The sequence below is a fragment of the Saccopteryx bilineata genome, chromosome 4 (assembly GCF_036850765.1).
Source record: "Saccopteryx bilineata isolate mSacBil1 chromosome 4, mSacBil1_pri_phased_curated, whole genome shotgun sequence".
NCBI classification, from domain to species: Eukaryota; Metazoa; Chordata; class Mammalia; order Chiroptera; family Emballonuridae; genus Saccopteryx; species Saccopteryx bilineata.
The window spans coordinates 107,417,863-107,434,709 of NC_089493.1; the positions used below are offsets into that span (position 1 = coordinate 107,417,863).

The following is a 16,847-nucleotide window of genomic DNA, read 5'->3' on the forward strand; positions in this document are numbered from 1 at the left end:
CCAAGCCTCTCTCCCTTCCCCCTGTGGAATCTAGCCCAGCTGGGTAGGATATCCAGCACCCAGGCTGCTGACTGTGAAGCTCCACCCTATCCAATGCACATGAGTCACTGTGCTGGTGCTGTTCAGAGAGTGGAACTTGCTTCATCTGGGCAGGTGTGAGGAGATGAGGAGACTTTCCTTAGGATACCCCACTACAAGGGTTGTTAAGTCTTGATCTGATGCTCTCTGGCAGCTGGCCACTGGATGTACCAGCCTTGGGCCTCCCTGGCAGAACCCGGCACAGAACAGTGTCACTGCCCGTGACACCTTCAGCAACCTTCTTGGAACTACAAGCAATCCAGAGTTTTTGGCTGCCTCTGCTGGGCCCAGGTGCTCATGGAAATACCAAGCTGCACATCTAGGCTGGCTTTTACCCACACTGGGCCTGGGGAAAGGTTCACTTAAAAGGCCAAGGTTCCCTGAGTCCCGCCTCCTACAGCCTCTGTCTGCTGGCTGCTTGTTGGGCTCGACCAGTGAAAAAACCTCTGGTAGAGTCTAGAGCCTGTGGCAATTCAGGGATCAGGAAAGGTGGTGGGTGTGGCTCTAGCCCTTGGCCCCAGGTGTCAGTCTCTCCAGACTTTTTTCATAGACCTCAATAGGGTGTGGTCCCAGGAGTCCAGTGGGTGTGGTCTTTGAGACCCAGAGGTGTAGTCTGCCTGCAGTCCAGACAGTTTCTATTGAGTCTCCTGTGAGATGGAAGCACAAGTCCTAGTCTCAGGAGCATGTAGGGGAAAGCTCTAGCCTCAACGCCAGAAAATTGAGTCACTGACATGCCCCCTGCTTCCTGGCTTCTCAGCATGACCCAACCTTCATGATAGGCAGGAGAGACTCCCAAAGGAAGAGCTGTTGCTTTCCCCCAGGGATGCTGCTCAGAGGGGACTGTTCCACCCAAGAAAGATGGCAACTGCAGTATTGAAGAATGACTCAGTACAGGGGTTTTGGTGGCTGTCCCCACAGTGTCTCTCCATGGGCCTCCAACTTTACACTTTCCTCATGCAACTCTAGCCTTCTCAGTTCTCCCCTACCAGAGCCCTGGGTAAATGGCTGTGAATGAGGTTTTCTGCATGGGCCTTTTAAGATGGAGCCTGCGTTTCCAAGAACTTCATCTCATTCTGGCAGACAGAAACCTGGCTCTTTTCACTGCCAAATGCTGTGTGAGTGCCTCTTCTAGGCTCTGTGGCTCTAGGCTGGGGCTCTGGGCCTGAGCACCCACACCTCTCAGGGCGACCTCACAGGGAGAGTCCCTCCAAACCCTCAGCCACCATTTGCTCCTGGGAGTGGGCAGCCCTTTCCATGTCTCTGCTCTTCCTACCAGTCTTGGTGTGGCTTCTTCTGTGATCCTTGGTTATAGATTCCTCTTTGTTTAGTCCAAAGTTGGTTTTTGAAGATGATTGTTCTTAAATTAAGTTGTAATCCAATTTGGTCTTGGGAGGTGGTAATTGGAATGTCTGCCTACCCCATCGCCATCTTGGAATCCCCATCACTTTTACTTTTAAAAAATTTCCAGAGTGGTGTTTCTTAACTAAGTGGACATATTCCAAACTTACTTTCCTCCTTTTAATGAGAACCCCTGCCATAGAATATTTACTGATACTGATGGGAGATATCTTACTCAAGGGCTGGGGCAGAAAAGCTGCAAACCACTGTTATAAAGATTCAAGTACAATAAAATACTGGTGCTTACAGTTTGCATATATCTTGTGTAGAAGTCCAATTATAATTTGTAAAAATTTCAGAAATTCAGAATACTTGAAAAAAATGTATCACTTTATTTGTACACTTAAAAAGTTGTACATAGAAACTTGTAAAACAGTTCTGTAAAACTGGAAGAACTGTCAGGGAAAAAGGAGGGTGTTACCTTTTATTATAGACTGATCATTAAAGAAGTTAAGAGAAATAAAAACAATAAAATGTTTAAAAAATTAAAGAACATTTTCCAGGTACAAATTTTATAAATACAAAACAAATTCACAAATTACTTTGAATGCTAAATAAATATCTAGTTAATAAACTCAGACTTAATACCTCTCCAGCCAGCACTGGTACAGCACTTTTAAGGACATAAAATTGGATTCATTCATGTATAGTGTTGAAAGAATGCGCCCATTAAAAAATTCTTAGACATATACATTTTTTTCTAAAATGTGCTATTATAGAAGACTTATCTGTGTAGATAAAATCTTCCTTAATATCACATGTCTAAGCAAAGTCATCAATGATAAAATAAATCTTAGGTGAAAAAATATTTTCCAAGATATTGGGACACATGAATGATCTCAAAATGTACAAAACCTCTGTAAACCAGTACTGTACCCAATACATCTACCAAACTTATTAGATACTGAACAAAACTGTAGCAAAGGAAATCTTTCCTACATTCTCCTGAGTGCTTCATATTAAAATTGAGAATATAGTGCAGGCCACACTTCAAAGTGGTCAATCAGTTGTTATTGCTTTATACATATATGTCTGCTTTACAGCATGATTTAATGTTCCATTTCATGAACAATTTGTTTTCCTCAAATATGTCCTTTCGAAGGACAGAATTAGATTCGTGACTTTTTGGCAGCCGGTGGTGTGCTGACTTGCTCCACGTTTCCAGGTGTCATGTGAAGCCCAAGTTTTTGGGCCTGGATATGAAAAAATGCTTGCAGCCTCATTCCAGCTTTTGCTTCACTTGTGTTACGAGGGTTGTACTCAAAGCAGTTTGAAAACATTAACTCAATATCATCAATAAACTCAGCTAGAAAGGAAAAAATGATATTAGAGTAAAAGTACATATATAAATAAAATTTTGCTTGCATCATATCTAGAAATGTCATTAAAAAACAAAAGTATACTTTTTTCTTTAGAAATTGAAGACTGAAATAGGTAGCAGAACTGAGGCTTAAAACTATTTAACTATAAACACATAAATTGTGGCCCTGGCTGGTTGGCTCAGTGGTAGAGCGTCGGCCTGGTGAGCAGGAGTCCCAGGTTCAATTCTCGCCAGGGCACACAGGAGAAGCGCCCATCTGCTTCTCCACCCTCCCCCCTCTCCTTCCTTTCTGTCTCTCTCTTCCCCTCCCACAGCCAAGGCTCGACTGGAGCAAAGTTTGCCCGGGCGCTGAGGATGGCTCTGTGGAGCTCTGCCTCAGGCGCTAGAATGGCTCTGATTGCAGCAGAGCGATGCCCCAAGATGGGCAGAACACTGCCCCCTGGTGGGCATGCCAGGTGTATCCCAGTCGGGCACATGCGGGAGTCAGTCTGATTGCCTCCCCGTTTCCAGCTTTGGAAAAATACAAAAAAACAAAAACAAAACAAAACAACACTTATAAATTGTTTTACTGAAACTATGAAGTTATGTAATTAGGTCTAATTGCATAATTTCAATAAATAACTTCTATTAAGATCAGATTCTATAAAATATGTTGAACTCATTCAACTCCCATCTATCTTTCATACCCATATACATGGATAAGCATTTTAGGGACCTGTTGAGAGGTCATCTACACAATTACATTGAATATACATCATATAAGTAAAAAGAAAAACAGCCTCTACCTCATTAAAAAGACTTTACCTTTTAAACAAAAATATCGAGAAAAATATAATTACTCACATGCTAATTTATATTCACATTTGTTCACCTTTTCACGAATTATATTTAAGGCAATGGGCTTTTTGATGATGTCATAATAGTCTGGGACCTGTAAAATAATAATTCAAATATTACCTCTCATATATAAAATATATCAGACAAGTGGTCAAATACATGAAGGTTCTGCACTGAAAAGCAACTGCATATTAACCTCTAAATACTATTATTCTATTAAAACCACATGTCAGATTTCAGTTATTTAATGCTGTAGAAAGAAGCCTATTTATACTATAAGAAGTCTTAACAATTTTGTGAAAAGAAAAAGATTTTGGTTTTGTGTGTTGTCTTTCTCTATATACAATATATTATGTGGATACATATATGTATCTATAAAAATTTCTTTAATGAACATTACTGCATTTGTAATAAAGAATAAAAATGTATACAACAAAACTCAATTCAGCACAGGAACTACTCCAGAAAAATGAGTTAAGAGTCAAATTGTGATTTAATTTTTATAAGATGCTATTCAATGTTCATTAATCTTTTACATTCTTGCTCTAGAAATCTCAAAGTAAACTTCTGATGATGTCACTTTTTCATTCAGAAACCTTCACCTAACATTGTCACAAGTGAGACACTTGATAATCTGGTTGTATCCATCTAGTCTGCTCCATTCAATCTACCCATCATTACCCCATTCTCATTTCTGGGTCTTCGGCTTATCGTCCACTCTTCTTGAAATTCCTTTACTCCAGTTCTCATGTTGAAATTCCATTTTACTTCAATGACCATACTAAATAGTTCTTCAATAAATCTGTTATTCCCTCCCTTTGAAATGCTCAAATCTCATTTTCTTCTCTATTTCTGAAAGACTATTATATAACTTCTATTGTAGTACTATATAACACTGTCCAATCTCTGCTATAGCATATCACATTCTGCCCTATTTATATATACACAGTTGGCCCTTGAGTAATGTGAGGTTAGGGGTGCTGACCCACCATGCAGTAAAAAATCTGTGTATAACTTTTGACTCCCCTCAAATTTAACTGCTAATAGCCTACTATTGAATGAAAACCTTACCAATAATGTAACCAGTCAATTAACATATATGTATTATATACTGTATTTTTACAATAAAGTTAAGCTAGAGAATAGAGAACATTATCATGAAAATCATAAGGATAATACATTTAAAATACTGTGTGCATTTATCAACACTGTAATTTTATGTCAGCTGTTTATGAGAGGACTCACCTGCCAGTATCAATACTGTCTTATATGATAAAAAACACTGTAGATATTATACATATTACTAACACTAGACATCAAATATGAAGAAAATGAATAAGAAATTCATATTGATTTACAGGTATAATGATTCATATATTGATAATAAAGATGTAGCAATATGATTACTTTATGATAGCCTAGTGTAATCAGTATGATTGCTTCGTGGTAGTGGGGAAATTTCCAAAGAATTGTTCAATATATATATTGAAAACAACCCACATATAAGTGGACTTGTGTAGTTCAAATCTGTACTGTTCAAGGATCAAATGTATAGATAACTGCAGTACCATCTCTAATCCTTTAGTTAGCTGAGGTTGTATCTGTTATTTAAGAGTACTTATTTTTCAAATCAATGTCTCTCAAACTGTAGTCTTTGGGTTAGCAACATCAGCATCATCTGGGGATTTGTCAGTAATGCAAATGGTTGGGCAGCATCCCAGGCCTAGTGAATCAAGAACTCGGGAAAGGCCCAGTAACCTGTGTTTTAACAAGTCCTCCAGCTGATTCAGGTATCTGCTGAAGTTTGAGAACCACTGTTTTACAGAATAGAAATATCAATAATGGTTCTCAGTTGAATTAATGCTATTCATATTCATTACCTTGAATAAAAATATTGAGGCTATTTTAACACACAGTCATCATTTATAAGAATTAATTACAGAATTAAGGGACTGAGGAGAGTATGCTAACTCCTTTTTTTTCAATATAGAGACTCATTTTTCAAGTGTTTTTGAAAAAAAGTACATAGTGATTAAACAGTGTTTGGATCATCTCAAAACTAACATGCAGATTAGATCAAGTACTATACAGGAATACACTTATAAAGTCTATAAATATTACCTGAATTTTAGAAACAAGTTTCAAAAAAGGCCAGCTGTCATCATGCCGTACCAATTCCACAACAAGTTGTTCAAAAGCAGATAGTTCATGAACTCTTCCCTGTCGGCCTGAACTTCTTCGATTCAGTGTCATAGGTGATGATTCTAAATAAATAAATGAATTAATTTTAGGTGATTACAAAGCAAAATATTTGATCACTGCAAGCTAAACAGGGCATATAAATACAAATTAAATCCAAACAAAACTGATACTCTATACACTGAGATGTTTAAGTTACATTTGGAGATATGAAAATCTGGACCAAATATTCATTATTTCCTTTTCAATCTTAAAAATTTCCAATTGTATTAAACATTCATTGGGAACAGATTGTAAAACAAGTGTAATACAAAAGCAAATTATGGGATACAAATTTGTACATTTTTTACTTTTATTAAAAGTGTGTTTCAACCACAATAAAATAACATAAGCAGTTCTCATTTCCTGAAGCACATCAATAGAAAAGTTATCTCTTCAGATCTAGAAACTAGCCCTCTCTGTAAATTACCTTGTATAATAGAAAAATAATTCTCAATGATGAAGTAAAAGATTATTCTTATAAATCTTAATTTTATATGGAGAGTTTTCTTAAAACAAGATGCTTTCTCATCAAATCTAAAGTATATAATGGAATATAAGGTATATGAAATAGCAGAAAAGGGTAGTGTTATCCACATGAGTTTGAGTGTTTAAATTCTCTGCTTAAATGTAAATCCAGGCCTTGGCCAGTTGGTTCAGCGGTAAAGCGTCAGACAGGTGTGTGGAAATCCTGGGTTCGATGCCTGGTCAGGGCACACAGAAGAAGCAACCATCTGCTTCTCCACCTTTTCCTCTCTATTTTTTCTCTCTTCCCCTCCTGCAAACAAAGCTCAAGTGGTTTGAGTGAGTTGGCCCCTGGCACTGAGCATGGCTCCTTGGCCTCAACTGAGGTGCTAAAAATGGCTTGGTTGCCAAGCAACAGAGCAACAGTCCCAGATGGGCAGAGTATCTCCTCCTAGTGGGCTTGCCTGTGGATCCTGGTCAGGGTGCATGTGGGAGTCTATTTCTCTGCCTCCCTGCTTCTCACTTAATACTAAAAAAAGAAAATGTAAATCCACATATTTTCCCCCTTTGTCTTTAGAAACAGGTTAGTGATTTCACAAATCAATAGCAAAATATTTTTTCAGCAGAATGTTTTTAAATAAAAATGTTTAAGGTATATTAATTTGGAGTTCAGATTCAGGGAAGAGCGAAACAGGTAAGAAAAGTTAAAATTAGATCTTGGTGCAAAGTTACCTGATATCTCCCCCCAATAAACTAGACAATATGGTGACTACATAAAAAGACTAATAATATCCCATTCTGTCACCAATAAATTCTTTACTCCTGTCATTGTTTGAATAATGCAATACAACCTATCTGCAATTTTTCACAGGACAGCATTTAAAAAAAATGATTTGAGAGAGAGTGAAGGAGGAGAGAAATAAGAAGCATCAACCAGTAGGTGCATCACTTTAGTTGTTCACTGATTGATCCTCGTGTGTGCCTTGCTCTGAAGGCTCAAGCCAAGCCAATCACCCCTTGCTCAAGCCAGTGACTTTGGCTGATGTTGATGATCCTATGCTCAAGGTGGTGACCCCACACTCAAGCTGGCAAGCCTGTGCTTAAGCCGATGAGCCTGTGCTCAAACTGGTGACTTCAGTGTCCCAGGTTGACACTCTATCCATTGTGCCATCAATGGTCTCACTTCATTTTTTGGAAATAAAGTTTTATCACTGCTGACATTAAAGAAAAAAGGATTACAGATCTAAATGGATAAAGAAATTATTGTATGGATAAAGATAACTATAGATTATTTCAAGATGGCAGTGGAGTAGGCAGATGAAGACTCCCAGCACATACCACCAAACAGGATTACAAATTAATTTAGGAACAATCATTGTGAAAAACCAACTTTGGACTAAAAGAACAGGTCTCAAAAACCAAGGAGCAAAGAAGAATCTACACCAATCCTGCTAGGGAGTGCAGGGGTGTGGTGGGGGCACCATTGTTCCCAGGAGCAAGGGGAGGCTGAGGCTGAGGGTCCAGAAGGGCTCTCATTACAAGAAGAGAGATCCTGAGAGATGGGGGCCCTCAGTCTCAGAACCGGAGACCCAGCCTAGAAATCCAGGGACTGGAGGAGACAGATGGAAAGCATTGATTGGGGAGAAGCACAAAGTTCTGTGTGTAGGAAGTGGCAGCGGTGCTTAAAAGGGACAGAGCAGAAAATATCACTCACAGCCACTTGCCTGGAGCCCCGGGGGCAAGGAGGGCTGAGAGAACTGGCTTGTCTTCCACAAGGAAAGTGACGAGAGCAAGACAGATGGTGACAGGCAGAGGAATGCCGGGGATGACCTGAGAAGCTGACTCATCCAGTGCAGAGATGGCCATAGCTGGGGAATGGGTTGATCCCTCCACACAGCACAAGCCTAAGTGGTTCCAGGTAACCCACCTCCAGAAAGTTCTCCAGCTCCAATCAGCACAAAAGACACAGCCAAAAGTAGGAAGTGGGGTGGAGGGGCAGTAACTCAGGTCTCCAGGGAGATCTGAGATACACTTCCACCTACTGAAGCCAGAACATGCCCTGCCCCTGAAGAGTAGCTGGCAGAAACTGCCTTCAGATTCTCAGAGGTCACACCCACCATGTTCCTGGATACAGTTTCAAATAAGCCCTCGGCTGAGATCAGTAAACAAGCCTACCACTGAGTTAAGTAAACTGAAAACAAACAAATCAAGACTTCAAAGCGGCTCTACTAGGTAAGGAGACCACAACTGGAACAAGCCTGCAAGCCACACACAGAAACAATGGGAAGACAGAGAAACTTAAGTCATATGAATCAACAAGACAAAACCCCAGAAAAAGATCTGGATGAAATAGAAGTAATCAAATTACAGGATGCAGAGTATAAAATAATGACTGTTAGGATGCTTAAGGATCTCAAAGCTACAATGGAAGGTCTTAATAAACACCTCAATAAAGAAATTGTAAGAATCAAAAAGGACACGGAAATCAGAAAAAAGAACCAGACAGAAATGACAAACACAATATCAGAAATGAAGACTACACTAGAAGTAACTAAAAGCAGGCTAGATGAAGCAGAGGATCGAATCAGCAACTTAGAGGACAAGATAAGTGAAAGCATAGAAGCAGAACATCAAAAAGAAAAGAGGATCAAAAAGTCTGAGGAAACTCTAAGAGAGCTCTGTGACAACATGAAGAGAAACATTATCCGCATTATAGGGGTTCCTGAAGGAGAAGAGAAAAAACAAAGAATAGAGAACCTGATTGAAGAAATAATAGCTGAAAATTTCCCTAAATTGATGTAGGAAAGAGTCACACAGGTTCAAGCAGTAGAGAAAACCCCATTAAAAAAGAACCCAAAGAGACCCACACCAAGACACATTATAATCAAAATACCGAAGCTAAGAGATAAAGTATACTAAAAGCTATAAGAGAAAAATAGTCATCACCTACAAAGAAACCCCCATAAGGATGACATCTGACTTTTCAACAGAAACACTTGAGGCCAGAAGGGAATGACAAGAAATATTCAAAGTAATACAGAACAAGAACCTATAACCAAACTTCTTTATCCAGCAAGGCTATCATTTAAAAATGAAGAAGTGGCCTGACCTGTGGTGGCGCAGTGGATAAAGCGTCGACCTGGAAATGCTGAGGTCGCCGGTTTGAAACCCTGGGCTTGCCTGGTCAAAGCACATATGGGAGTTGATGCTTCCAGCTCCTCCCCCCGTCTCTCTCTCCTCTCTCTCTCTGTCTCTCTCTCTCTCCTCTCTAAAATGAATGAATAAATAAATAAAATTGAAGAAGAAATAAAAAGCTTCCCAGACAAAAAAACAAAAACAAAAAAAAACCCAACAACACAAGGAATTCATCACAACCAAACCAATGCTGCATGAAATCTTAAGGAGCCTGGTGTAGACAGAACAAAGCCGGAAAAAGAAATCTAGTAAAAAAAGAAATGTAGAGTTGAAGAAAAAAAATGGCAATAAACAACTACGTATCAATAATAACCTTAAATGTAAATGGATTAAATGCTCCAATCAAAAGACATAGGGTAGCTGAATGGATAAGAAAACAGAACCCGTACATGCTGTCTACAAGAGACCTACCTCAAAACAAAAGATACACATAGACTGAAAGTAAAAGGATGGAAAAAAAAAATACTTCATGCAAATGGAAATGAGAAAAAAGCAGGGGTAGCAATACTTATATCTGACAAAATAGGTTTTAAAACAAAGACCATAGTAAGGAATAAAGAAGGTCACTACATAATGAAAAAGGGAGCAATACAACAGGAAGAGATAACTATACATATTATAAATATCTATACAACTAATAATGGAGCAACTAAATATATAAAGCAGACTTTGATGGATTTAAAGGGCAAGATTAACAGCAATACTGTAATAGTAGGGGATTTCAATACCCCACTAACATCACTGGATAGATCCTTAAGAAAAAAGTTAACAAAGAAACAGCAGTTAAAACACACTAACTAGATCAACTGAATTTTAATAGATATCTTCAGAGCCTTTCACCCTAAAGCAGCAGAATATACATTCTTTTCAAGTGTGCATGGTACATTCTCTAGGGTAGACCACATATTAGGGCATAAAACGAGTCTCAACAAATTTAAGAAGATTGAAATCATATCAAGCATCTTCTCTGATTATAATAGCATCAAACTAGAAATCAACTACAATAAAAAAACTGAAAAACATTCAACACTTGGAGGCTAAAGAGCATGTTATTAAATAACAAATGATTAACGAGATGAAGGAAGAAATAAAAATTATCTTGAAACAAATGAAAATGAGCATACAACAACTCAAAATCTGTGGGACAGAGCAAAAGCAGTCCTGAGAGGGAAGTTCATAGCATTTACAGGCATACCTTAAGAAGCTAGAAAAAGCTCAAATGAACAACTTAACCCTGCAACTGAAAGAACTAGAAAAAGAACAACAAGTAAAGCCCAGAGAAGTAGAAGGAAGGAAATAATAAAGATCAGAACAGAAATAAATGAAATAGAGACTAAAAAAAAAAAAAAAAAATACAGAGGATAAATGAAACCAGGATCTGGTTCTTTGAAAAGGTAAATAAGATCAATGAACCTTCAAACAGACTCACCAAGAAAAAGAGAGGACTCAAATAAATAAAATTAGAAATGAGAGTCGAGAAATAACAACTGACACAACAGAAATACAAAGGATTGCAAGAAAATACTATGAAGATCTGTATGCCAAAAAATTAGACAACCTAGGTAAAATGGAAAAATTCCTTGAAAAAAACATTCTTTCAAAAATCAATCTGGAAAAAAAAGAAAAAAAATCAATCTGGAAGAATCAGAAAACCTAAACAGACCGATCACAACAAATGAGATCAAAACAGTTATCAAAAACTCCCAACAAACAAAATCCCTGGGCCAGATGGCTTTGCAGGCAAATTCTACCAAACATTCAAAGAAGAACTAACACCTATCCTTTTCAAGCTATTTCAAAAAATTCAAGAGGAGGGAAAACTTCCAAGCTCCTTTTATGAGGAGAGAGTAATTCTGATTCCAAAACCAGGAAATGACAACACAAAGAAAAAAAACTGGTGACATCTGAGAAATGGCGCTGTGAGGAGTGCGACCAACAAATCTCCCCAAAATTTCAACAAGTTCATCAACCAGAGACAGAAAAATCTATCCTTGGAGCGTATGGAAGTTTCACACACTGAAGGCAAAGGTAGGGTGAAGCAAAAAATTGACTAAATATATAATCAAACCTGACGGAAATAAGTCGGACAAAGAAACACTCTGCCTTCCTCACTAACCTGAGCAAAGGCTGCTTTCACTTGGAACTGAGAATCAGGGGTGGCTAAGGGTGTGCAGGAGGCTAGGCTGCTGCATGGACGTTCGTTCAAGATGAGGAAAAAGTGCCTGTGGTGAATCAGCCCACATGAGCAGCCGTCTGCACGCTGTGCCACGACAACCGCCAGCGCATGTCGTCGCGAGCAACCTGGCCTCCTGCGTGCACTGTGAGCAACTGCCCGTGCCATGAGCAGCAGCTGTCAGCGGCACACAGGGAGTGCGCCAAAGCAAACTTCCCTATGCCCAACCTTCTCTGGGTGGGTGTGGTGCCTCACCCAGCCATTCAAGCTAACAATCAAGCATCGGGGGAGGGGCGCGCTGGCAGCTTGCAGTCCTTTCTGGAGCAATTCAGCAGATCCAATCACTGAAATTAGCTTAACCCACAGGCTACTCACCTCCCAACTTACCTACGTGGCTCTAATTGACAAGATCTCTCTCAGTTCAGCGATCCAAGACAAGAGGCATGATATTTTTAGTGCCTCTTGCTAAAGGGGTGGGGGCAACTTCTGACTGGCAGAGCTTTCATACTCAGGGATATATGCTAAAAAGAGGGACTTGGCAGATGGTAAGAACTCCTGTACTGCAGGCAGCAACTAGGGCATCTTCTTCCTGGCCAAAACAGACTACAAAGTGCGGAAAGCCTGGGGAGAGTGGTCCCACAGAGTGCTAGGTGTGCTGAACAGGCATGGAGGCTCACAGAAAGTCACCTTGAGAGCAATTGGCTCCCAGCCCCGCCTGATTATGCTGGCGGCTCTGACTGCCAGAGCCTTACCCAGAGCCCTGCATTCAGTGGGGATAGAGTGGGGATTTGCCAGCTCTTTGAGCCTCTTCCTCCCCAGGCAGAGGCAGCAGGAGCCTCACAGCTGGATCATCAGGCTGCTAATTCAGGAAGGAGAGACTAGGAGAGAGGCTCTGGGAAAACGGACTCTCTCATTGTCGGAGCCTGCAAACACTAACAAGCCTTGACTACCAACGAGACTGAAGCCAAATATATGACATTGCCATAGAGTCTCATCAACTGCAAATCCCTACCTAAGCGTGCCACAGGGGCAGAGCCTGGGGTACAGAGTCACCAACTAGGAAAAGGGAGAGGAAAGAAAAAGGAAGAAGATAACCTTTCAAAATCAAGAAAAACCCAAAGACTTTATAATTTGTTCCACTATTTTTTTGTTTCTTTCATCTTCTTGCCTTTATTATTATTATTTCTATTTCCTCCACATTGGTCCTTTTATTCTTTGCCTGTCTTACTTTCCTTTTCTTGAACTACACTAGCCATAAGTGTTACATTTTATTTCTTTTCTTCTTCCTTACTCTCCATGAGGGTTACACTCCAAAACCTTTAACTCTCTCTCTCTCTCTTTTTTCTTTTTCTTCCTTTCCTTTTCCCCTTTTTCTTATTTCTCCCTTTCTATTAGTTTCTTCTTTTCTCCTTTTACTTTTCTCTCATTCAATCCTCAATCACGAACAAATTATAATTTGGGACTCAAGTGTTTTTTTGTGGCATTTTGGGTGCTTTTTACTTCGCTTTTTAACTCATTAGCATTCCTCCCAACCCAGGATCTCCATTCTATTCAGTCTTTGCTCCACTTAATAGTTTTTCTTTTTTTTTTCTTTTTCCTGTTTCGCTCTTATCCCTCTCATTATATCTCTTAGTCAACCATCACTTACAAGCAAATCACTTTATACTTGACCCAAATTTTTTCCTTTTTTTCATTTTGTGGGTCCCTACTTCCTTTTTTGCCCCTTGAACACTTCCCCCTCAACTCAGGCCCTCTGTTATAGGCAGTTTTTGTTCCATTTAGTATAATATAATTCACAGTTCATCAGGATATTTTCCTAAGGAGGAGGGGAGAAGAGGGAAGAAAAGAAAGAAAAGGGGAGGGAAATAATAAATTATTATTGGTTTTGTTTTTGTGTTTTTTTTCCAAATATAAAAATTTTTTTATTCTTTATTAATTCTCATTAGTGCTATCAACAAGACCACCCTCAGATGCCATTAAGAAAAAGGAAATCAAATATCGTGGATACAAAAGATAGAGAAGTAACACAGATAGATGTGAAAAAATCTATGGAGAAAAAATTTAATATATTGGAAACCTTGGAGCTAAATGACAGAGAATTTAAAATAGAAATCCTAAATATACTCAGAGATATATAAGAAAACACAGAAAGGCAATTTAGGGAGCTCAGAAAACAACTCAATGAACACAAAGAATACATTACCAAGGAAACTGAAACTATAAAAACAAATCAAATCAAACAGAGATGAAAAACTCAATTCATGAATTGAAAAATGAGGTAACAAGCTTAGCTAATAGAACAGGCCAGATAGAAGGTAGGATTAGTGACATAGAAGACAAACAACTTCAGGCACAACAGAGAGAAGAGACTCAAAAATTTAAAAAAATGAGAAAGCCCTACAGGAATTGTCTGACTCCATCAAAAAGAATAACATAAGAAAAACAGGTATATCAGAGGGAGAAGAGAGAGAAAATGGAGTGGAGAATATATTCAAACAAATAATAGACGAGAACTTCCCAAACCTGTGGAAAGAACTAAAGCCTCAAAGTCAAGAAGCAAACAGAACACCAAGTTTTCTTAACCACAACAAACCTATTCCAAGGCACATCATAATGAAAATGGCACAAACCAATGACAAAAAATTCTCAAGGCAGCCAGGGAAAAGAAGAATACAACATATAAAGGAAGGCCTATTAGATTATCATCAGATATGAACCTTTACAAGGTAGAAGAGAGTGGACCCCAATATTTAAATTTCTGAAAGAGAGGAACTTTCAGCCAAGAATACTATATCCATCAAAGCTAGCCTTCAAGTACGAAGGAGAAATAAAAACATTCACAAATACAGAAAAGATGAGGGAATTTATCATCAGAAAACCCCCACTCTAGAAAATACTAAAGGGGGTTTTTCAACCAGATTCAAAGAACAAAACAAAACAAAACCACAAGTAAAAGCTCTACCAATGAAGGAAACCACTGGCGGTACATTTCTCAATTAGTGGAACTACAATGTTTCCGTACTTGCAACATTGAGAAAATCCTTTCTTGCCACGGTCAAATCGATTAGTTTCTAACTTGAAGTTTAAGGACTGACAGTGTTCACATGTAATATTCATGTCACCAGAGGAATGCTCAAAAATTAAAGTTTCTCCGTTTGAAACTGTTTTAATCCTTTTTGCGTTTTGGTCAGCATTACTCTGTCGTTTTTTTGCATTTCTCTCCTGCCTTTGTTCAAGGGACTCATTTTGTCGAGACAGGCTTTTTTGTCTTGCACCTGAGGCAAGCCTTGTTTCTCTATGCTCATCAGTCTCATTTTGCCGAGAAAGACGCATTTGCTCTGCGACTGAAGCAAGCCTTGTCTTTCTCTGCTCAGTGGTTTCTTTTTGTTGAGAAAGCCGTTTTTGTGCAGCTTTAGCTCCTTTTCTCTCCTCTTCAGTGCTGTATTTTCTAGGAGGCATTCTTAAAAGAAATCACATTAAGACGTAGTTTTTATGTAAAACAGATGATTGTCAATGCAAACAAATGTTCACCTTCCCCCTGACACGCTCAATTTGCTTTCAGCCTTAAATTGTTTCAAAAGCAGATGATTGCCAATGCAAACAAATGTTCACCTTCCCCCGATCCGCTCAATTTGCGTTCAGCCGTGGCAACTTCACCCCATTGGCTAGTACAGTTACGCAAGCAACCAATAAGCTATCGGCGACAAACAGATACTTAAGCCACATATAATAAAGATGATCATCTTCATTAGTTATTAGAGAAATGCAAATCAAAACTGCAATGAGATACCACCTCACACCTGTTAGATTAGCTATTATTAAAAAGACAGGTAATAATAGCAAATGCTGGAGAGGCTGTGGAGAAAAAGGAACCCTCATTCACTGTTGGTGGGACTGTAAAGTAGTACAACCATTATGGAAGAAAGTATGGTGGTTCCTCAAAAAACTGAAAATAGAACTACCTTATGACCCAGCAATCTACTGGGTATATACCCTCAAAACTCAGAAACACTGATACGTAAAGATACATGTAGCCCCATGATCGTTGTAGCATTGTTCATAGTGGCCCAGACATGGAAACAACCAAAAAGCTCTTCTAATAGAAGACTGGTTAAAGAAGATGTGGCACATATACACTATGGAATACTACTCAGCCATAAGAAATGATGACATCGAATCATTTACAACAAAATGGTGGGATCTTGATAACATTATACAGAGTGAAATAAGTAAATCAGAAAAAACAAGAACTACATGATTCCATACATTGGTGTGACATAAAAACGAGACGAAGAGACATGGACAAGAGTTGGTGGTTACCGGTGGTGGGGGGGAGGGGGGTGTGGGAGGGAATAAGGGAGAGGGGAAGGGGGAGGGGCACAAAGAAAACTAGATAGAAGGTGACGGAGGACAATCTGACTTTGGGTGATGGGTATGCAACATAATTGAATGACAAGATAACCTGGACATGTTTTCTTTGAATATATGTACCCTGATTTATTGATGTCATCCCATTAACATTAATAAAAATTTATTTTAAAAAAAAGAAAAGAAAAAAACTATATGCCAATATCCCTGATGAACTTAGATGCTAAAATTCTCAACAAAATATTAGTAAACTGGATCCAGTAATACATTAAAAAAAGCATACATCATGATCAAGTAGAATTTATTTTTGGGAGGCAAGGCTGGTATAACATTTGCAAAGCAATCAATGTTATTCATCACATAAACAAAAGGAAGGAGAAAAACCACATGATAATATCAATAGATGCAGAAAAAGCATTTGATAAAATCCAGCACATATTAAAGATCAAAACTCTCAGCAAAGTGGGAATATAGGGAACATACCTCAACATGATAAAGGCATCTTTGACAGACCCAGAGCCAACAACATACTCAATGGGAAAAAGTTAAAATCAATCCCTTTAAAATCAGGAACAAGGCAAGGGTACCCCCTTTACCACTCTTATTCAACATAGTTCTGGAAGTCCTAGCCATAGCAATCAGAGAAGAAGGTGAAATAAAAGGCATCCAAATTGGAAAAGAAGTAAAATTATCATTATTTACTGATGATATGATACTGTACATAGAAAACCCTGAAGTCACAGTCAAAAAACTACTGAACCTGATAAATTCAGC

The 16,847-nt window shown here is 38.7% G+C and overlaps 1 protein-coding gene across 3 annotated transcripts in view; it reads right to left on the reverse strand.

Annotated features, from left to right (window-relative positions):
- Window positions 1-1,785: 1,785 nt before the first annotated feature.
- BAZ1A (bromodomain adjacent to zinc finger domain 1A) overlaps window positions 1,786-16,847 on the reverse strand; it is a 130,335-nt gene continuing 115,273 nt past the window's right edge. For all 3 annotated transcript variants that reach the window (XM_066277713.1, XM_066277712.1, XM_066277711.1), the window contains 3 exons: window positions 5,756-5,898; window positions 3,641-3,728; window positions 1,786-2,782 (listed from right to left, as the gene is read on the reverse strand). In XM_066277713.1, coding sequence (XP_066133810.1) covers window positions 2,586-2,782; window positions 3,641-3,728; window positions 5,756-5,898 — 428 coding nt within the window. In that variant the 3' untranslated portion in view covers window positions 1,786-2,585. The remainder of the gene's footprint in view (window positions 2,783-3,640; window positions 3,729-5,755; window positions 5,899-16,847) is intronic.